This window comes from Neolamprologus multifasciatus, chromosome 19 (assembly GCF_963576455.1).
Source record: "Neolamprologus multifasciatus chromosome 19, fNeoMul1.2, whole genome shotgun sequence".
NCBI classification, from domain to species: domain Eukaryota; kingdom Metazoa; phylum Chordata; class Actinopteri; order Cichliformes; family Cichlidae; genus Neolamprologus; species Neolamprologus multifasciatus.
In genome coordinates this window covers 706,417-728,271 of record NC_140457.1, presented here as the reverse complement: position 1 = coordinate 728,271, position 21,855 = coordinate 706,417, and the positions used below count along the sequence as shown (strand labels likewise).

Here is a 21,855-nt window from a genome sequence, read left to right as displayed (position 1 = left end):
CCGTTTCATAAACGTCCTACTGTGAGGAGCCCTGAGGCGGACCCAGACACCTTGGTGCTCCGGAGGAGGAGCGGGAGGAGGTGGCTGGGGTCTAAAAGGTGTATTTCTTTGTTTTTACTAAAGTAAACACACTCCTTATTTACATGGTTATGTGTGCAATCAGCTGTAAAGGCCCATTGTAAGCAGGAAACCTGTTAAAGTCGCAAAGTGGGAGGAAATTTAAATCTTAGCTGTGATTCAGTGATGAATAAAATTAATTTCTCCAAGTTTTTTTTCCATCAGTTTGTGTCTTTGTGTGGCAGGAGTCTGGCTGCTGTTCAGTTAAGAAACTTCTATACTCGAAACATTCAAACTCAAAGAACCACTACAGCGAGGCCGCTTATCTTTATAAATGCTTATAAGTCAGAAACCAAAAAGGTGTAATCTCACAAGTGTTCAAAAGTCTTCATTACTTCAACAAGCGTTCAATGAAGTGCATAAAGGAAAGATGGGAGAAAGAGGGGTGCAGTGACCACCGAGGAAGAATGGCAACACATTTCATTGGAAAACCAGGAATCACAGGTGTGGAAGGAAAGGTGTGCTGGAAAATTCCTGCCGTGTTTTATTATCCCAGCTCCAAAGGCGCACTGTGATGATGGAGGCTCTGTGGCTCGGGGCAGCACACCGCTACCATATATTTGGGGACTTTACGAATATTAAAAATTACTGGAGTGTTTTTGTGGTGATGTTTCCACGCCTCCCCGGGTCCCTGTTTTTAGTATTTACATGATTTCGCCTAATCCCGAGCTCTCCCTCACCTGTGGACTGGTGCTTCTCACCTGGTTGTCAAACTTGAGTGACTGCGTGCCCACGAGGAAGCGAACAGCGTCGGTCTCAGCTGCCTGCGCCGTCAGAGCTCGAGCCTGCGGAGTAACGAAGTACAGAGTAAGGATTACATACAAGACTCCAGCGCAGAGGCAGCTGTCAGACAGCTCGACGGGAATGAATGGAGCCGCAGTGAAGCAGCAGCACCTGGAACTCGAGCCCGTAAATGACGGGAGCGTCGTCCTCCATCTGCGCTGCGTCCTCTGCGCGGTTTGATTCTTTTAATGAAAGGCTTCGCTCAGAAAGCGCCTCTGCGCTCCTTTCTGCTCCAAACACAACACAGCGCCTCACTTCCGCGATTTAAAACCGAAACGTACGGCTAGCATGCGCAACGACGGCCGTGTGACGACACTTACGCTTTAAAAACAACGTAGAAGAAGATCCGGAATAACAAACATGAAACGTGTCCTCTCTGACGCACCGTACTAGTAGCTGTACTGTGTGGCGCATGCGTGTTACAGGCGCGTCTGTCAGGTTGCAGTACGGTAAGTAAACAGTCCGTCCTGCTTCTCTTCCTGCTCTTTTATGCGTTTGCGGCTCTTTGTGCGGTGATGTTAGCGGCAGCGAAGCAGCTGAAGACGCTCTGCGCTGTTTTAAAACACTGTTAGCGGCATTGGACGGTTAGCAGCTCGGCTCGGCTGGCTAACCTGAGCTAGCTGGCTAAAGTAGCACTAGCATGACAGACAGAAACGACCCAATAACCGGTTTTACCTGGACGGTCCAGGTGAATTTGCTGGGCCGTCCACTCCTGAGACGATTGTGTCATTGCGTGAACGCATCTGAGTGCTTCAGACCTGCAAACTTCTCGTTTTACAGAGGTGCTCACCCTGACGATGATCAGTTAATAAATGTATTTGATTAGCAATGTTTCCCTGCGTCTCATCCTCTTAATTCCCGTGGAAGCGGTGACACGCCTGCTTTGCTGTCCCAGCTCTCACTTTATTCTTTAAACATCTTTGAAAGTTTAAAGTTGTCACAAACATTTGGAGTCTTAATGACTGAATCTCTTTTCACAGTCAAACTTTCTGAAAGTTTAGTTTTCCAGTTCACGTGACACCAACAGTGAGACGACGTCACCAACCCTAAAAACATCTTTCTACTTGTTTCCAGCTCGTAGTTTTCCTCTACAGGCATAAATTACACATCATAACTGGACATTTTTGTCCTCTTTCACCTGATGTTTCTGTCCCGCGACGCAGAGACCTGTAATAAATTTGAAAACAATAAAGAATGACAGGAAATGAGTGTTCCTGCTTCACAGGAACGCCACACGACAATGAGAGGCATTGTTGGTTCATGTGTTTGTGTGTTTCTGTGTGCAGAGCAGTGAGATGGACAGCGGGGAAGCTCACGCCCAGCGGCCGGTCTCCTTGGACATCGCCGTGGAGGATGTAAATCAGGAAGTCTCGGCTCCGGCCCCTCCTGAGGTGACCACAGGTCAGACTCCGCCCACAGACGGTGGTCTGCCCCAGGAGGACAGCATCGATCTAGGTCGGGACTTTATCACACCACAGGAGGACAGCAGCGCCACGCCCTCAGAGAGCCTCATGGACAAGCTCAACGACCAGATGATGGAGAGCGTCATGATTTCTGATTCGCCCAATAACAGCGAGGAGGATGACGTGGCGCCCATCGATTCCCTCCTGGATGGAGGCGAGGAGGAGAACGCGGTGGAGGGAAACCAAGAGGAGCAGAGCGAGATCGGACAGAATACGACTGAGATTAAAGTTTTGGTGGAGGAGCAGGAGGACGGAGGCTCGCAGGAAAAACCAGAGGAGGTGGCGACCAGCGCCGTTTCCCCGGGTGACGTGAAGAGTCTGTCTGACAGCGAGGAAGCGGCGCCGGAGATCACCACAGCGACCAAACCGAAGGACGAGCCTGTCCCCGTGTGCACCATATTCAGCCAGGGCACCCAGCCCAAGTCTTTAGTGCCCGACGGCTTCCAGCCCACCCTCATCAAGTCGCCCAGCTTCAGCATGGGCGGCGGCGAAGACACCGTGACGCCCAATAAGATGGCGGGGGCGCTTGTGTGCCAGCCCAGCCCGAGCCTCAGCAAGTTCTTCACAGATAACGGACAGACCAACCCGGCGTCCGACTTCTTCGACTCCTTCACCGCCCCCTCCTCCTTCATCTCCGTGTCCAACCCCAATGCTGAGATCCCTCCAGGCTCCGCCCACGCACCCGAGCGCCAGCTCTCCTCCACCTCCTCCTCTATCTCTACCCCCGGAGGGAACCTGGACTCTGGCGCTCCCACACCGAGCTCAGCGTTCGCCCCTGCTGAACCATCCCCCAAGCCCCAGCCACCCACACCTCAAACAGCCTCGGCTCCAGGCTCCGCCCCCACCTCAGCTCCAGCCGTCCCACCACAGCCCTTCAACCAGCTGTTTTCAGGCAGCGACGACGCGTTTGCGACGGCGCTGAGCCTGAACGAGGCAGACAGGCGCCACGACGCCTGGCTGCCGTGCGAGGAGACCAGGAAGGTGCTAATCTCCGTGGCAACGCAGCAGTACAGCCCCGCCTACTTGGAGAGCAGCAGACTGACCATGCCAGGACTCAAGTTTGACAACCTGCAGGTAGGAGCTCTGATCTCAGCAGTAAACGCCCCCGTGCTCGTGTTCAGGTCGCGAGGACGTTTCTGTCATGTTGCTTTTGGATGATGTTGAATTTCTGTGTTTTTAAAAACAGGGCGACGCCGTCAAGGACCTAATGCTTCGTTTCCTGGGAGAGGCGGCGGCGGCGAAGCGTCAGGTCCTCACAGCCAACTCCGTGGATCCGTCCTTCAACGGCCTCAAACAGCTGATTGTGAGTCCCTTTAGTTTGTGAGCGGAGCATCGCTCGGCGTGAAACGGGACGTTCACGTGCGGGTGGAGCTGACGTTCTCCTCCACCTGCGCGGTGTCGTCTTCAGCTCTGCACTAACCTGAGAAATTGTCACAGTTAATCTGCTGATTTTGGTTTCTGGTCGGGATTTCTCTGATTTGTGCTTATTCTTGTCACTGTACACAAAGTTAATAGTTTCCTGTTTGAAACGGTGGAAAAGCTCGGCACCATCAGGTTGGAGGAGTGGGCGGAGCAGCAAATCATTCTGCTTGAATCATACACGTGGCAGACGTTCACGTTTTTATTTTTAGCATTTTTAAACTCGTTATTAACTGAAACCAAGCAGCGCGGCTGAGTTTAGGAAAAGATCCTGATGAAGTCTTTGTTGTCTTGGTTTCCACGGTGACGTGCTAAGTGATTACTCGTGTCCATGAAGAGTTTTACACCGTCAGGACTTTGGCTCCACCCAAAGAGAGCCACCCACACGGTGATCACAGACTCAGGTGGGCCACTCGTGTTTACCTGCCTGATCACATGTGTGTGTGTCTGCACACACGGCGCAGAGACGCATCATCAAGGTGACGCCTCCTGGGTCAGGTGACACTGGAGAGGATGATTTGAGGAGCTGGAGATGGTTTTACTCTTGTTGTTGTGCGTAATTTGAACAGTGTTTTAGTTCATGGAGTTGTTTGAAAGCGTATCTGCAGCTCTGATTGTAACCAGAGGAGCTCAGGCAGCTTTTGCAGACAGATTTAAACGCTGGTCACTCTGCATTTGTACTTCTTGCACCAGGCTCCGCGGCGGCGGCTGGAAGGCTCCGAGAGCTCGTGCTGTCCTGCAGGAGCTTTCTGGAGGTAAACGAGTAAAGCGGCGCTCGGCGTCCCGCGGCGGCCGCAGCCTGTCTGACCTCCTGACAGTCGGTGTTTCTGCTGAAGCCGCCGGCTGCTTTCGGTCTCAGCTGACTGAAAACAGTGAATCATTCGCCTCCTTTCTCTTCATATCCTGTTTCTTCTCCTGCCAAGCATAAAAATGCGTGTGTGTGTCTTTGTGACCGCGCAGTCTCACCTCATTCCCTCCGCTGCTGCCGTCCGTCTCTCGTCTACCTCTGCAGCCCTCGTGCATTCCCTCCATCATCATTTCTGACCCACAAACGACCCTGAGAGACGCTTGTTATTTAAAACATATGCACAGCAGCAGCAGTGATGGAGAGAGGTGGAGTGGAGAGATGGAGAGGTGGAGATCCACTCGGCTCACAAGTTCTCTCTTCCTGCTGTGCCCATGTATTATGCATAGGACTGCTGTGCATATTTCAAGGGCCTTCTGGACTTGGTGTACACACACACACACACACACACACACACACACACACACACACTCAATATGGTGCTTTCAGCCTGCAGTCAGCTGCACTATATGGCGTAGGTGAGTGTGTGAGGATCATACGCTGTCTGCTGATTGGTGTGGGTGGCTCCCTGGAGCAGGAGAGATGGCGAGGCAGGAAGGTGACGCGGGCTCGCCGATGAATGACGAGCAGAGAGAGCGAGCATCAAAGCAGGCTTCGCCCGGACTCAACTTTTACCCACAGAGCCCATTAAAGATGGATGCAGCCGCCCTGATGTCACAGATGGCCTTCGTTTTCCTGGAGGTTGCTGCTCGCGCTCACTTCCTGCTGTGTTTGGACGTTCGATTATTGGAGGCGAGCTGATAACGATGTCTGTAAAACAACAACCTTGTTTATTGAACAGTTATGTGAAACTGAAAGGTCCAAAGCTGCACGTGGAGCGCTCTGGGATCCCTGTGACTCCTCCTCCTGGCTGTTCTGATCGGAGCCCATTGGCTGAGACCTGGAGCTCCTACACCAGACCTGGGTCCAGGTCGGGCCCTGCGGTCCCTGTTCTGGGTTGGAAGTTGTCATCCTCATACGAGGTTTTCACACACACGTAGATAACGTTTATAATCCACAGAAAGAGCCTAACAGTGTGGATACGAAGCAGTCCATCTACCGTTTACATAAGACGAGAAACGTTGAAAGAACGGCTCGCTCAGTGAAGTCCAGTGTGGCATCGTAATAGGATGTCACCTGTGCTCAGAGGTCACCGACTTTCTGAAGAGTCAATCGCTGCAGACCTCAAAGCTCACGTGACCTTCAGATGAGCTCAAGAACAAGAACGAGTTTCCATCTAAGACTACTGCAGTGTAGCTCAGCGTGCACCGTATGACCTGTTAATGTGTGGTTTCGTGCCGTGTGCTCGGAGTAAAAGCCTTTAGAGCGACGACCTCCAGCTTTCGTTGGGGCGGTTCGCAGGTCAGTCGGCACCTGGAAGCTCAGAGCTGAAAGAGGGCGGAGCGCCCAGTCTGACCCGGGCTGCTCGACAGTGATGCGGACGCTGTACGGCTCTGTTGTGCAGAAGGCACAGCTGCTGGTCGATCCGTGACCACAAGCCGTGGGCAGAGACCAAAAAACAAGCTCCAGGATAGACGCAGCAGAAATGAGCTGAACGATGTCTGAGGAGGTGTGTCCTGTGCACGGCTGCAGAGGCTGCATGGTTGGACAGATGGAGGCTCTGGGAAGGCCTCTCAGAGGAGATGCTGCAGAGGTCTCTGTGTTTTTGCAGGAGATGCCGGTGACGTTTTGTTGTTCTCAGAAGAGCTTGAGCAACACTGGATGTGTCAGAAGTCATGCTTCATGTCCTCGGTGGAGCTGCGTGACAGAAGAGCTTCTCTTTGCTGAATGTGCAGATGCTGTGACACGTCTCACTCTTATATCCTTCTCCACATCGGCACGTCTCGGTGCCACAGACCTGGAAATCCCACATAATGTGATACTTGAGCGCCTCAAAAGATCTTCTCTTTTCACTCGCCTCTTTTTTTCTCGGAGTTCAAAGGTCAATGCGAGCTACAAGGCGGCTTTCTTTCCTTCTGCTGCCGCCTCAGATTCGGCGTCTTGCTTTTGTTCTGTGAGGCAGATGATTTCCAACACGGACTTGAACCCGCGGCCTCCGGCTGAAGGACGACATCTCTGCTCGCTACATCCTGCTTAATAAGGAGCTTGTGTGGCATTGCTGACATAATAATGGAGCACTGAGTCACTCCGGCTGATGAATGGATCCGACACCATCTGCCTCCTCCATCTACGACCATCTACTCGCATTCAGATGATTTACTTACCAATAAATTATGAAATTTTCAAACTTCCAAGATCAAACAAACTCGTAGATCAAAGCTGTCGTAGGCGATGTAGCTCGCTGAGCTGGGAGGGGAGGTTAAGATTCAGAAAACGAGAGGATGTGAACGCACACAGGCGCACACACACACACACATGCAGGCGCACACACACACACACGCACAGTTAGGGAAGTGCAAATGTCAGAAAGCTTTCGGCCATTAAAAGTGCAGCCTGCTGAAGAGTGATGCCTTTAAAGACAGCTGATCAGTCACGTAGAAACAGAGGATGGACGGATTGTTTGTGTGTGTGTGTGCGTGTCTGTGTGTGTGTGTGTGCATGCGTGTGAAGCCTTTTGCTTGGCTGACACTCGTCGCTGAGCTTTATCCTGTCGTGCGGCGTCCTGTGTGATGCAGAGGCCGCTATGAGCTGGCAGAATGAGTCATGCTGCAGATCCAGAGTGTGACTGCACCCACTGCCACTGTTCATGCACGCACACATGTGCAGCGAGGACACAAACACACACTGAACACACTCACCGGAGGGCCGAGAGTCTGCACTTCCTCTCGCTCTGACTCTTGGCGTCGGCCTCTCTGCCCTCAGCTGATGAATGAGCACATCGGAGCTGCTGTCACACCACTGTGCTGTTATTCAGTAATCTGATTACAGTTACTACTCTTCAGTTAGCTGCACAGCGGGGAATCGAAGAGTAAAAGTAATTAGACTTTTTTTTTCCCTGAACACGTCTGATTTCTGTCCGTGTGGAGGAGAAACGACAGCAGCTCGCTTTGGAGAGGAGACTTTATTTACATTTTTATAAAACATAAAAAGAGCATCGCAGTAAAGATCACAAAAATACTCAAGCTTCTGGTGCGAGGGGGAAAAATTCAGGATGCCACTAGCTGAGTAATCGTGGCTGTTGTCGCTCGTCGGTACCAGAATAAGGAGTCGTTTAATCCCATTGTTAAAATTTTAATGGATGACCAACGGCGGCGAAGTGTTACGCAGCCTCCTGCCACCAGATGGAGCCGCGTCGTTGAGACTGCGCTTCATGTGTTTGGGAACATTATTACAATCAGATCGCAGATATGCGAGAGCGGCGGAAATGAGGTGGACGAGCTCTGCCGTGCGATACGGCGAGGAGTTAAGTTATGGAGGCGGCCACATGGAAAGGAGACGGCTAAGGCTGTCGGCTCCCGGGTATTCCCCCCCAGCTCGACTTCAGATGAGCGGAAGAAAACGCCTGAATGTTTCATCGTTCTGATGTTTTAGATTTGAACTTTTATTGAAGTTTTTGACCAGTGTGCGTCGTTCATAATGCACGACTTTGTTCTTCTCGGACATTTTCCATTAAACGGTTGTTAAATTTCACTTCGTATCTGAGAGTTTGTTTTAAATGAGTCTGTTAGTCTCGTTGTTCTTTTCCTTCATTTAGTCATTAAGAAATTAGTCGTAGGACCATACCTAATTAAATTTAGTGAAGTGAACCGATATCATCGTTTTTAGTCCGTTTTTATAAATAAGAGTTCATCATAATCAGTTGTGTGACCAAGCTTGGACCGCGCTGGTTTCCAGTAGCAACTGGTTGGCGAGAGGTTGCTGCTGCACCGACAACTTCTTTGTGATTGATTTGATGCCTGCATGACGGCTGTGGCTGCTCGCAGTGTGCCTGCAAGATTCAGACGCTACCAGCGCCTGCCTTCAAAGTAAAAGTTCCACTTTATAAAGACGCAGCTTTTACTTTGAAGGTGAACATTCTTTGTTTCCTGTTTGCATTTATATTTATACAGCAGCACAACAGTAACAACTGTTAGAAGAACTGTTACTGTTACAAGAACAGTAACAGTTCTTGTAACATAAAGGCCCTACAGTAATACTGAGACACCCCAACCATCACGTGACCATCACATGACCATCACATGACCCCTGAACTTGGCGACAGTGAGAAGAAAAAACTCCCTTTAACAGGAAGACGCTGCTGGCAGAATCGGCTATCTGATTGGTTGGGGGTGAGGCGAGGACGACTGTTCTGTGAGTAATTGGCGAGTTTTTCAGGCAGGTTTGCGTCTTCCATGCAGACTATAGGTTACCATGGCAATCTGAGGTTTACCATGGCTGAGGTTTCGGTGCAGCACCCTCCCCGTGACCAACGCCAGGTGACGTCCAGGCTGACCTAGACAACGTCACGCGAGTGCTTTTCATGTTGCGTCCGATCAGCGGCGGTTGTAATAACCTGGTGTCGTCCTCCATGTTGGCAGCCCTGTGAGCTACGCTGCACTTTCACAACAGGTGTGAGCGTACGGCTGCAGCCTACATAAACACAGCAAGGTGAAAACAACTGGCAGGAAGGCTTAAACGTGCCCTTCAGCGCCGCAGAAGCTGACGGTGCATTACTGCAAGCTCGGCGGCACGGAGGTGTAACGACGGAGGAAATGACAGCTACGTAGAAAGGTTACGATAATGACAAGTAAAGGTTAGAGCAATGATATCAAAGCCGGCTGCAGCTGCCGGGTCGCTGCAGTGATTATAGGGGTGTGTCTGTCTGACCCGCCAAGGTAGGTTTAACACACACACAGACACACACACGGGCACACACAGACACACACACGGGCACACACAGACACACACACGGGCACACACAGACACACACACGGGCACACACAGACACACACACGGGCACACGCACGCTGGCCGTGGGCCCAGGCAGCTGCACAGTGAGGGAGGGGAGCGAGGTTAGAGTCTCCGGTGGGAAGCACGGAGGGAAGGAAGTAGGAGACAGAGATGAAGGAGATGGGGGAGGGGCGGCGATGCTAATGAGGGAGACGGATGAGGAGCAGCCCGGGGTGGTGCTGAGCTGGAGTCTAACTCTCTGCTGACCACAGCGGGGACGAGAGAGGAGACGGAGGTCACCGTGAAGAAGAAGCCGAGCTGAGCTCATAGATTATCCAGCCTCAGCCCTTCATCAGCTCTGCAGAGGAGACGGCGCCGCGCTAGGCCGACTCTCACCTGTAAACCGCACTGTTTGCTCAGCTTAGTCGCTTACGTGTTGCCAAAGTTACATCAAAGTGCAGCCAGGTTTGCAGCCAATCAGAAGCATCGAAATTTGTCCGGTCACCTGTTCAGGGTCGTGTTCTCGTGCTGTTTTCAGAGCAGCTCTTCTTTTTAGGTCTTTGATTTAGAGATTCAGCTGCTTCAGATACTCCGCATCCATCTTTGTGTTTAAACACTAATACAGTGTTTTACTAACACTACAATTTCATGGCTGATACGATTAAATTAAGAATATGGATGTGCTGGGGGGGGGGGGGGGGGGGGGCTGAGGACGGTCTCAGGTGCATCCTGGTGGACAGAAACGTCCCTGAGAATTTCTATTGGATTTAGTTCAGGCGAGCGTGTGAGCGCTGCACCAGTGTATGGTCGTCCACCTAATGGCAGTCAGGGTGCTGTTGGCTCGCCTGTGGTGGTGTGTACGTCCGTCTGTCGGGTAGGGCTGCCACGATTACGTCGACTATCAAAATCGTCGACGACAAATTTAATAGTCGACGCGTCGTTTGAAGCTTTGTAAGATCCTGAAAGACGCAGGAATAAGTAGCAGGATTTAAGAGTGTAATAACGGACTGAAACAGAAGATGGCAGCACTGCATGTACAAGGATGCCAGCTGCCGTTAAACCCTGAAGAAGAAGAAGCTGTTTCCCAGAATTCATAGCGCAGCCCAGCTCAGTTTCCAACAATGGCGGCAGCTAGTTAGTTTTAATATTACTCTTATTATTCTTTCTGGGTCACAAAATAAACGTTTAACATATTTTCAGGCGAGAATGTAGCTGTGTAAACCTCAAATATCTGCTCAGTTTATCAAGACACCACATATTTTCAAAAGCGCTCCGACGTTTTCGGAGACGTCTGTTACCCACTAGCTCGATAGCTAGCCGGGGGCTAGGCTAACTAGAGCCGTGAGAACACCGGACTCCCGGCTAATCGTTTTCAAACCCACCGCCGTCTTTCGCTACTCAGGTTAAACATGATATATAAGTCACTTAGATAACTTAAAAATGTTATTGTTTGGCTTTTTTCAGTATTTTATTTGTTCCTGAGTAAATCGGTTTGGCTGAGATTAAAGTTATAGTTTTTACACAGCTGAATAAACATCAAGCAGACAGCTGATTATCAGAAGTGTGAGATGCTCGAGAATTTACTCCGGTGTCCTGTTATATTTTAGATAGCAAGGAGTTTATTAAACTTCACAGAAACAATCTGCAAATTTCATTAAAATTTAATAAACTATCATCTTGTCTTTATTTTTAGTTAGCACATACCTTAAACACTTAAAGCTGTAAGCTAATGATAGTTATATAAGAGCAGATGCTGCTGGTGCAATAATCTGTACGTTTTACGTCCAGTGGATGATGATCTGATTAGTCTACTATCAAAATAATCATTTGTGGCAGCGCTACTGTCGGTCTGTGCAGCCTCAGGTGTCCTCATGCTCCCTGCAGCGACGCTGAGCTGAGCCAAGTGCAAAAAAACTAGTGAAAAACAGAAAAGATGAGGAGGGAAAGTTTCCAGCGTCCTTCACCTGTGAAACGTTCCTGTTTTGTGGTCGTCTCACTGTGTCCGCCTGTGGTTCATGTCATTAACACCTCTGCTACTGCACTGACCGCATCCACACAGCAGAGGTTTAACGATGCTGGGAGTCTTTCCTGCTCAGTCAGTGCAGCTCCTGAAAGCAAAAACGATGTCAGTACCTCCCTTAGCTTTAGTAGAAGTCCTCTCGCCTCCCCTTGCTGGTTCTCCTCCAGTGTGTCAGAACAGCAGGAGACAAAGTCGGCGACTCCATCCCATAATGTCTGAAATCCCAGTTCAGGTGTTTTCCTCCCGTTCTTCTCTCTGTAACACCTCAGGATGTTCCAGCACAGGTATGTCTCACCCTGTGAGGTGAAATAGATCATTAAGCTCGATGATGCAAAATACACAGAATAGAAATGTTTTATAAATGTAGTAAAGCAGTGACGTTCAGCGGGGCGGTGGGAGGGATTTAAACATGACTGGCCCGTTACATCGCACGTCTGAGAGGTTCAATATCTGCAGCTCGCTGTGTTTAAAGCTTTGCTCCGACTTCCTCTGCCACCTCCATCAATGATTTGGGATTGGCATTACAGGGCCACCGTAGGGAGGACTGCGCTGTGCAGTCAGTAAAGAGAAGCTGGAGGTTTCTTCCTGTTAAAAGGGAGTTTTTCCTTCCCACTGTCCCCAAAGTGCTTGTTCAGAGGGGCTCGTATGATTGTTGGTGTTTCTGTATTAATGTAACCTTACACTTAACGTCGGGTCTGTGTGTTGTTTAGTTTCCTGTGCCCGGCTGTGAGTCCATGAGCAGCTTTACTGTGACGTGCTCACAGCTTATACCTGCACTGCTCACGTGCACGTCGCTGCGAGCTACAGAAAGACATCAGTGTTTCCAGCATTCAGGTCGATTTTCATCTATGAAGACTGTGTGTGGAAGATTAATGACACTTTGCCAGCCGTGTTGCCTGTCAGGTGGTCAGAGGCGCTCTGGGGTGGCCGTGTGCTGCCCGTCGCTGCTTGTGCCTCAGACCTGATGCAGAGCTCTCTGATGCTCCTGCGGCATCGCCGGGGTAACAACTAAACCTTCAAACGCCGTCCGGCAGCGCGTTTGTCCATCAGCGGCTGATTTGACCCACAGGAGCATCTCGGGGAGCGCCGGGCGGAGATTGCTGCATCCCGCCGCGTCTCTGTGAAGCGACAAAATGGCTGCTGCGTGAAGTTGAGTAACCAAACTCGACGTCCTTCAGCTCGAGGGCGGAAAGCGTCCCCTGGTTCGAGTGTCTGCAGTCAGGCATCAAAGCACCTTTTTCTCTTTTAGCATATCACGAATGTTTTTACTTCCCACCCCCTCTGTGTAATCCGACATGCAGGGTTTAATTGAAGCAGCGCTGCAGCTGCGTTAAGCAAAGCCGGTGCGAGGAAACCTTTTTATGTCTGCCTCGCCTGGAGGCTTCTGGGTCTTGCGAGAGAACGAGTGGGCGTTCGTTTGTTCATCAGGCTTTGTTATGCCGGATTTTTTTAAACTCACTAAAGGATGGGCGCAGTGAACTTCCGATCTTCAACGCAATTAAGGAGCCTCACCCCTTTTAAACTCGCGACGAGACTAATTATGAGTGTGTGTGAGGGGGGTGTGAGTAAGTGGGAGTTTGGGTGAGGCGTTGTAATGCTGCTGAAGTCAGAATCATTCATAATTAGAGTTAATAAAAGTGTTTTTATGTTATATTCGAAGCCTCGATGTGCAGAGATCATCAGCGCTGATGCAAACTGACACCAGAGCTCAGCCTCTTAAACGTTCTCTCCTTCATCCTCTTTCTTTGTTTGATTTCTGCTGTAAGGACGTTTAAACGTGCCAAGCTGCAGTTCCTCTGACGTCCACCGGAGGCTCCAGAGGTGAGGCGGCCCCCGCAGACGCTCGTGTCAAACCCACCGTGCAGGCGGGACGTCACACGTCCAGTGTGTGACTGGTCTTTCCTCCATCGGCGGGCTCAGACCGACGTTTGCCGTGACTCCGCTCCGCGACCTGCTCGCTCTCTGGCGTTCGGGCCGGTGACAGTGTCTGAGCATGAAGTTATCGTTGTGTAAATCCTGAGGTTCGGCTCCTTGTGATGCATGTTTCTGCATTTTTGCTCCTCCCTCTCCTTCTGGCCCATAAAGACGAATATCACCAGAGTTTAGCTTCAAACATTTATTTATCTGTTAAACCAAACATCTAAAACAGCCTGTCAGCCGGGATTTAACACAAACAGGAGCTCACACCTCTGTTAGCACGATGAAGCCCACACCAGCCATGCTATTGGTCAGATAAGTAAGACCACGCCCCTAATTATCCAAACTTTAAGCCTTAATACGATGTAAACAGCTGTTACACAGGAGTGAATTCTCTATAGAGACCAACCAGTTTGTGTATCAGGCTGTAAAGATCTAACATGAGTCTACGGGGCTGACTCACCGCTGGCGCCCCAGCTGGACGATAGAGGAACTGCAGGTTTTTCACGCGCCAAAAAGTGAAGAAAACGTTGAAAAACAAACCCCTCCAATATGTGGGGCCACACTAAAGGTCATTTACTTCCTGCGGTCTCTTCCCCTCCTCACGCAGACACCTGTCTTCCTCTCGCACCCCGTGGCGGTGAGCGGCGTGCTGTAGCGTGCTGCAGGAAGTGTGTGTGTGCGTGTGTGTGACTGACTGCAGCTGCTTTTGGCCATCCAGGCTGCCTCCTCGTTTTCAGCTTCATTTCCCGCCCTAATGAAGATTCAGAGGCAGCGCCGCGACTGGCACAGGAAGGAGAGGAGGAAGCGGTGACGGGAGGAGGAGGAGGGCAGGAGTGAGAGTCAGATGAAGGGGAAGGAGGCGAGGAGGAGAAGGGAAGTGGTGATGAAGGCTGTGATAAAGAGAGCAGCCCTCTCTCTGCCTCTCTCTCCTAATTAGCTCGCCGGCTGTGATGAATGGCGCAGCACTTAGGATCCAATCGGCGAGCCGACCTTGTCATGCGTGTTGATGGGGTGGGGTGACTCTGCACCCCCCCTCCCAGCACACGCTCTTACCTATTGTACCTCCTCCTGTGGAAGCAGATGCTGATATCTGGGCATGTGTGCACTCGTGTTCTCGGCCTTAATGACCACACACACACACGCACGCGCGCGCGCACACGCACACACACGCGCGCACACACACACACACACACCTGAGCTCGTGTGGTCACTTTCACTCTGCAGCAGGATCAGCTCAGGGTGACTCGTGCAGTGTTTCAGTGTCTCTGCTGCAGGATGCAAAACATCCACAAGCGTCTTCTGGAGATGAGCTGATTTAACCTTTGACCTTTAAGGTCTTTGTCATGTCACATGAATTCAGAGGTGCAGTCATGCTGCTCAGTAACGCAGGTCATGTTTAGGTATTTGACTTCCTGTCATCAGACTGACACTGAAACAACCTAAACGGCACTTTCAGAGGAACGAGCGCGTTTGGTGAACTGTGCCTTTAAAACAAAGTCTCCAACAGTCTCTGAGCACAAAAGGTCATCGAATCCTCTCGAGCCGCCCGGTCCTTCCAGAACCTTCTTGGAGTTCTTTGTTCTGAGCTGCATTATATTCTGTCTGTCGGTTCTCCTCCCTCAGCTTCCTCGCTCTGTTTTTTTGTGCAACGGTTATTCTGACTTGTTTCTGACGCCTCGTGTCTCGTCACCCCTGCAGAGCAGTAAGAACTGGCGCGCCGCGGTGGATCTGACGGCCCGCATGCTGACGGCTCACGGTCAGGGATACGGCAAGGCCGGCCAGCCGACCTCCCACGCCACCGACTCGCTGCAGGTAAGACGCCTCACTGGTTCCCGATGGCATGAATCCCGCGTTCGCTCAGTCGAGTCTGCGTCAGGCAGAGTCTGAGATGCTTTTGTTGTTTGCTTTGCCCTCATCTCGTACGTTTTACTGCCATATTCTCCCCGTGTGTTTGTGGAGCTCCATCCAGAAGATGGATGGCTGCGCGAGCTCATTAAGAGGCCACCCTCGTGCTCGGCTCTGTGAATTAATTAGCCGTGTCGCTGCCTCATGCCACATATCACAGTTAGTTTTATGTTCTTAAACATCCTCACTTTAGTGCAGGAGTCCTCGTGTTGCAGGGGTTTCTCACGTTGTGTTGCATGGATGTGCACATGTTAGATTTTTTTGCTCATAGATCTGTGTGATGTCGCAAAGAGGGAATAGTCCCGCCCACCCTTATGTTTAAACCTCCTATAGCCAGTCGTCTTCAAAGGGGCGGGGCTACAATGACTTCTTTGACCTGTTGGCCTGCACTAAGGCTTATTTTGAACTGTGAATCATGCAAAGCTCCTCAAGTTGAGTGGACAGCAGTCCTGTTTACATGTGCTGCAGGTTCTAATAAAACACACGTGACAACGCTGAGAGAAGGTTCAGACGCTTTTCACGTGTTTGAGGGTTTTTTCATTTCCAAAATATGTAATACAGGTCACACTGAAATGGTCTGACACAGGATTAGAGCCACAGGGAGAGAGCACACGGTGGGAGAACTGTCTTTTTAAGACTCCCTGAATAAAAATGGCCACAGAGGTCACTGGCTTCGTCCCGAGGCCGCCGGTCCTCCCAAAGTCTTCTTGAAGTTCTGAACAGTTGACCTCGTGCCACCGTCCTAACTCCAGCACGCCGCCTCAGCCGGGTCGAGAGGGAGCAGCGTGTCTGCAGGGGTTACAGATGCCGTGGCGAGGCGGTCCATCTTCCAGCTCGAGCGGCTCAGCGTACAGCGTGAGCCCTGGCTTCTGTCCAGCAGCTGAGAGAATCCAGCGCCCTCCAGATGTGGAACAGCAGCCTCCACTCAGACTGCAGCCTGAGGTGGAAGATGTGTTGATGAAGTAAAAGGCTGTATGTATTCATCCATTCAAAAGGTTCTTGGTGAGCCTTTCACAATAAAAGCCCTGCAGAGGAAACTGTGGATAATCATCGAGGACATCATGTCTCAGTCGTGCCTGTAGTTTACCTCAGGAGTGTGGGTTTACCAACTCACACACTGTGTGTGTGTGTGTGTGTGTGTGTGTGTGTGTGTGTGTGTGTGTGTGTGTGTGTGTGTGTTGCAGCTCTGGTTTGTGCGGCTTGCTCTGCTCACCAAGCTGGGCCTTTTCCAAAATGCCGAGCTGGAGTTTGAACCCTTCGGCAACCTGGATCAGCCGGACCTCTACTACGAGTACTACCCCACTGTGTACCCAGGCAGGAAAGGTACGGACACACACACACACACACACACACACACACACACACACACACACACACAGCCTCAGTGTTGTATCACGATGTTCCTCGTGGTGTTTCTGGGTCATACAAGAAGAATAAATCTGACTAGACTTAAATCTTTATTTAAAGTCTGTAATCACACCGTCGTGGAGTAAACACAACTCAACTTTCACACGTATGAAACTGGGTTGAGAAACGGCGTCCGCGGCCCATCGCACAGACGTCGTTACCGCCTTTACGTGACAGCAGCCAACCAGGTGAGTCTGCGGTGACGCTCGCGTTATTTCCGCTGCTGATCATAGATCAGAGGCTGGAGCTGAGCCCGCTGCGTGTTGTGTCCGTGAGCTGCTCGCTGAGGCCTCTGAAGGCTGAGCGGCGGTGCTCATGACGGCGCTGAGAGGCTGCTCTGCGAGCGTTGAATGCGTTATTAGGCTGCTGGCTGCTGTACGACAGGATTTAGCATTTTACCCACGTTTTTTTTTATTTTTGTAAGAATGCACCACCACTGTCCTATTAAATATTCAGAGGAAAGTTGGTGCCAGGAGCTTGATATCAGCCTGTATCATCGAGAAGCTCCAACAACTCCACTTGTCTCCAGCAGCTCTTTGGTTTTGTTTTTCCTCTTTTTACACTGCATGAATTGCTCTCTAATGTATTCCCATTACTTTGGATCTGCTTCGCCCCTCGGGCTACCGCAGTGTGCAGGCAGCACACATCACACACACACACACACACCCTTACATAAAAAACACTTGAAGCTACACTGCACAGCTCTCTGAAGAGCACCGATTGACTTTCCATTGCTCAATATTAAACGCTTTGTGCCCTGCTAAGGTGCTCTCAGACAAACTGGCATGAGTTGTGAGCCTGGCATCACAAGTCGAACAATTCTCCGCTTGCATCGACTATCTATTACCCGTGATCGCGCTCTTTGAAGGCCTTCAGAGACGCCCGGTCTGCGCAGCAGCGAGCGAGCGCTCGGGGAAGGAGCAGAGGTCCTCCGTTGGGCGTGCAAAGCTGAGTCCAGTTTGGGCTGAGAGACATCCGAACCTGCACACAGTTACTGCAGCTGGTTCAGAAGGAGACGTCCCACCTGACCCGCTCACAGGCAGCTGTTTGTGCTTTTTGTTATATTCATACTATGAATATTTTCAGACTAGCAGACCTCCAAGTGTGCAGGGCCGGTTCAGATCTGGTGCTTTTTCAATTGTGTTATTTTTCCCCTCCCAGCGTTGGAGCTTTGAGGAACACAGTGAGTCAGTCTAAAGGCTAACTCTGTTTTCTGATAATTCACTGAAGAAAAACATCAAACTGCCTTCTGGCTTAAATTTTCATGGCTCGTATCGCCGTGCGGGACGGGTGAATGCCCAGAACATTTAGCAGTCTTATGCTTTTCAAAATAAAAGCCTTAGGATTCCAGAGACATTGTTTCTTCTGAAGGCTTTTATTGTGATAGGATGTTTCTATCCTGTTTGTCTTCAGTTCTTGGGTCGTTGTCCTCAGCACCTTCAGCTGTCTTGCCTCGATGTTAGTTCTGCTCACCAGTACATGTCAACTCCATATTTGGAAAGAGGCCGTATTATTGGTCAGATTAAAAAGGCTCTGACAGCACAAACACAGCCCAGAGGTTCAGCAAGCAGCTACAGACACCTTTGTTGCCATTCACCTATAAGTCAAAGAGGCCACGCCCCCTAATGATGCCTACTATCCTGACCAATCAGGCTGTTTATTTTAACATGGGCATCTCTGGCGACTGCTGCCTCTGCTGGATGTTAGAGGAACTGCAGGCTCTGGTTTAATGCTCATTCCTTCATTATGAAGGATGCTGCTTTTACTAATGAAAGTAAAAGCCATAAATTAAATCTGCTGAAAATGACTGACACCCCGGGAGACGAAGAATAATGAATCGCAGAGAGTCGGCGAGGTCCCGTCACCGTGACGATAAAACCCTGTAACGCAGGGCGGGGGCAGAGCAGGGAGAGTGTCGAGTTGGAGCAGATAGACGAGGAGAGATGGAAGGTGAGATAGAAACGGGCAGCGATGGACCAGACTTTCACATCTGATGGCGATATCAAAGAGGCGCTGATCAAAGCCCGGGGACTCACCTGAATATAGGCTCTTCCTCAGGGGCGCGTGTGTGTCTGTGTGTGTCTGTGTGTGTGTCTGTGTGTGTCTGTGTGATGTCGAGGCAGAGAGATGAGTGATGGAGCTGAGCAGCGCACAGAGAGAGCGAGATGAGAGGGTTTAATAAGCAGCCATACGTAGCTCGGTGCCATCTGTAGGTTCCTGCCTCCAGGGCTGTGCAGTCTGTGTGTGGGTGGATGGCTTTATATTCTCATCCTTCTCCCGCTCTCCTTCCTGCTCCGTCCTCATCCCACCTCCTTTCTTATTCCCTCCCTCCATCCTGTCCAGGCTCCATGGTGCCGTTCTCCATGCGGCTGCTGCACGCCGAGCTCCCACAGTACCTGGCTAAGCCCCAGGAGGCCCTGGACCGCCTGCACCACCTCAGAACCGTCTGCCTCACCGTTAGTGCTAACACACACACACACACACACACTGTAGTATTCACACAATAAAAGCACACACCCACGCAGAAGCACATTAGCTGTACAAATCCTGAAGCCCACCTGTGTAAACACACAGGTATGGCAGGATTTAGGAGTTCTTGAATATGCAGATTGTAACACAGAAGTGCTGGAACTCAACCAGATCACACACACACACAGACGCACACAGACGCACACAGGCACACACAGGCACACACACACAGACGCACACAGACTCACTCACACACACACACACACACAGACACACACAGACGCACACAGACACACACAGACACACACACACACAGACACACACACACAGGCACACACAGGCACACACACACAGACGCACACAGACTCACACACACACACACAGACACACACAGGCACACACACACAGACGCACACAGACTCACACACACACAGACACACACAGGCACACACAGACGCACACAGACTCACACACACACACACAGACACACACAGGCACACACAGGCACACACACACAGACGCACACAGACTCACACACACACACACAGACGCACACACACACACACAGACTCACTCACACACACACAGACACACACAGACGCACGCAGACTCACACACACAGACGCACACACACACATACACACACAGACACACACACAGACACGCAGACACACACACACACATACACACACAGACACACACACAGACACGCAGACACACACACACAGACACACACAGACACACACAGACGCACACACAGACACACACACAGACGCACACACACACATACACACACAGACACACACACAGACACACAGACGCACACACACACATACACACACAGACACACACACAGACACGCAGACACACACACACAGACACACACAGACACACACAGACGCACACACAGACACACACACAGACGCACACACTAACACACACACACATACACACACAGACACACACACACTAACACACACACAGATGCACAGACCATCCTGAGGTTTTAGCCCCTCCCCCCTGCTTCCTGTTCCTCAGATTCTGGAGAACCTGGAGACGGGCTCAGCCGAGGACGGCAGCATGATCACCTTAACGCAGGAGAACAGACAAGGTAAGCTCACTGTGAGCTGGCCGCAGTCCCAGAATGCATCACACTGTGGGAGGAGAGTGAGGTCACGGGCGCCCACCACACACACACACACACACACACACACCTGGTGCAGGACTGCAGCATAGCTCAGCCTCTCAAACACACGATGCGGCGCTCTGTAGGTGTTTCTGCCTGCGCTGAATACCAAACGGCTTCTTTCCCGGCCGTGCGGATCCATACCGATCACTCCTGACCAATCCGCTCACACCTGCTCGGCCACGCCAGGGAGACGGGTGGAAACCCACGCCTGACTTGATGTGCACTCTGGTGTGTGTGGCTGTTTCAGGAAGTTTTCCAGCCTGAGCATGAGCAGTGGCGTTCGCCACGCCGTGTTTTTAAAAGCAGTCGCGTCCTCTGTCTCTCCTCTCCCGCCCACGCCAACAGTCAATAACGCCGGGTCTCGCCTTCGCACATGAGACCCCTGCTGAGTGATTAGCTCTTCTCCCCAACACACACACACACACACCATGAATAGTAATAGGCACACGAGCTCTTCCACTCTGTGCCGCAGTGTGTTTGTCTTAAAATAAACCCCGCTGTATTGGGGGAGGGGGGGGAGGGGGGTATAGGGATGCCAAAAAAAAGTTTAAAAAAAACCCCTCTTCTTCTTCTTCTCTTCCTGTTTGCAGCGTCTCTAAAGCTGTGGAGGTCTCGCCTCAGCCGGGTCATGTACTCCATGGCCAACTGCCTGCTGCTGATGAAGGTAGGTGTGTGTGTGTGTGCGTGTGTGTGTGCGTGTGTGTGTGCGTGTGTGTGCGTGTGTGTGTGCGTGTGTGTGTGTGTGTGTGTGTGTGTGTGTGTGTGTGTGTGTGTGCGCGTGTGTGTGTGTGCGTCAGAGATCTCTGATGCCAGCCTGCTGGAGGATTCAGTGAAATCCCCTCAGACTGATCACTAATTGGATTCTTGGTCAGTGAGCGAGCGTGGGTGAGAGAGGTGGGGTAGAGACACAGTGCCATCTAGTGGTCGCAGCTCAGATTACATTAGCTTAAATGTAAACATGCAGAGTTCCGACTCTGAATGAATAAAGATTTGATTTTATCCACGTTTGAGCTCCAGCCAGGTCATGTGACATTCAGAGCCTGACATCAGCGTCATGAAGGCTTTGTTAACGAGGGCGCGGCGTTCATCAAGTCTCTGTTTATCTGAGACTATTTTTGTGTATGTTCACGTCTTTCTGTATACAGTCGTCTTCTGCTGTGGGACACGCCGCAGCGAGTCATCTTCGTCACACCTGTCCTCAGCACGCTGTCTCCGCCATGTTTGACAGTGTGATCTGGATTGCAGACCGCTGCGTATCGATTTCAAACTTAATCCGTGTCCAGTTTTAAACTTTTGGCGATTTAGAAACGTGCTCATGAGCAGCACGCCGCCTCCGCAGGTCGTTTCCAGCACACGCCCTCCCCTCTCTGACCCCTCTGTTGCCCACTCAGCGCTCCAGTCGCCACGTGAGCGATGTGGAGGTGGACGGAGGGTCACTCCACCTGCTATTACTCCATATGTTTGATTAATGCTCTCTCTCTCCACACCT

At 51.0% G+C, this 21,855-nt stretch overlaps 2 protein-coding genes across 3 annotated transcripts in view; one reads left to right on the top strand and one right to left on the bottom strand.

The window, feature by feature from the left end:
- eipr1 (EARP complex and GARP complex interacting protein 1) overlaps positions 1–1,181 on the bottom strand; it is a 51,042-nt gene extending 49,861 nt beyond the window's left edge. Inside the window, exons 1-2 of the mRNA XM_085142386.1 lie at positions 1,012–1,181; positions 819–902 (exon numbers count right to left, since the gene is read on the bottom strand). Of these exons, the coding sequence (XP_084998512.1) occupies positions 819–902; positions 1,012–1,053 (126 nt within the window). The 5' untranslated portion in view covers positions 1,054–1,181. The remainder of the gene's footprint in view (positions 1–818; positions 903–1,011) is intronic.
- Positions 1,182–1,247: 66 nt separating this feature from the next.
- trappc12 (trafficking protein particle complex subunit 12) overlaps positions 1,248–21,855 on the top strand; it is a 25,488-nt gene continuing 4,880 nt past the window's right edge. Inside the window, exons 1-8 of one of the 2 annotated variants that reach the window (XM_085142374.1) lie at positions 1,248–1,349; positions 2,187–3,437; positions 3,550–3,666; positions 15,095–15,208; positions 16,486–16,624; positions 19,052–19,164; positions 20,216–20,288; positions 20,957–21,030. In XM_085142374.1, the coding sequence (XP_084998500.1) occupies positions 2,196–3,437; positions 3,550–3,666; positions 15,095–15,208; positions 16,486–16,624; positions 19,052–19,164; positions 20,216–20,288; positions 20,957–21,030 (1,872 nt within the window). In that variant the 5' untranslated portion in view covers positions 1,248–1,349; positions 2,187–2,195. Of the gene's footprint in view, positions 1,350–1,567; positions 1,683–2,186; positions 3,438–3,549; positions 3,667–15,094; positions 15,209–16,485; positions 16,625–19,051; positions 19,165–20,215; positions 20,289–20,956; positions 21,031–21,855 lie in introns of those variants that run through there. The other variant, XM_085142375.1, reaches the window with a different exon arrangement.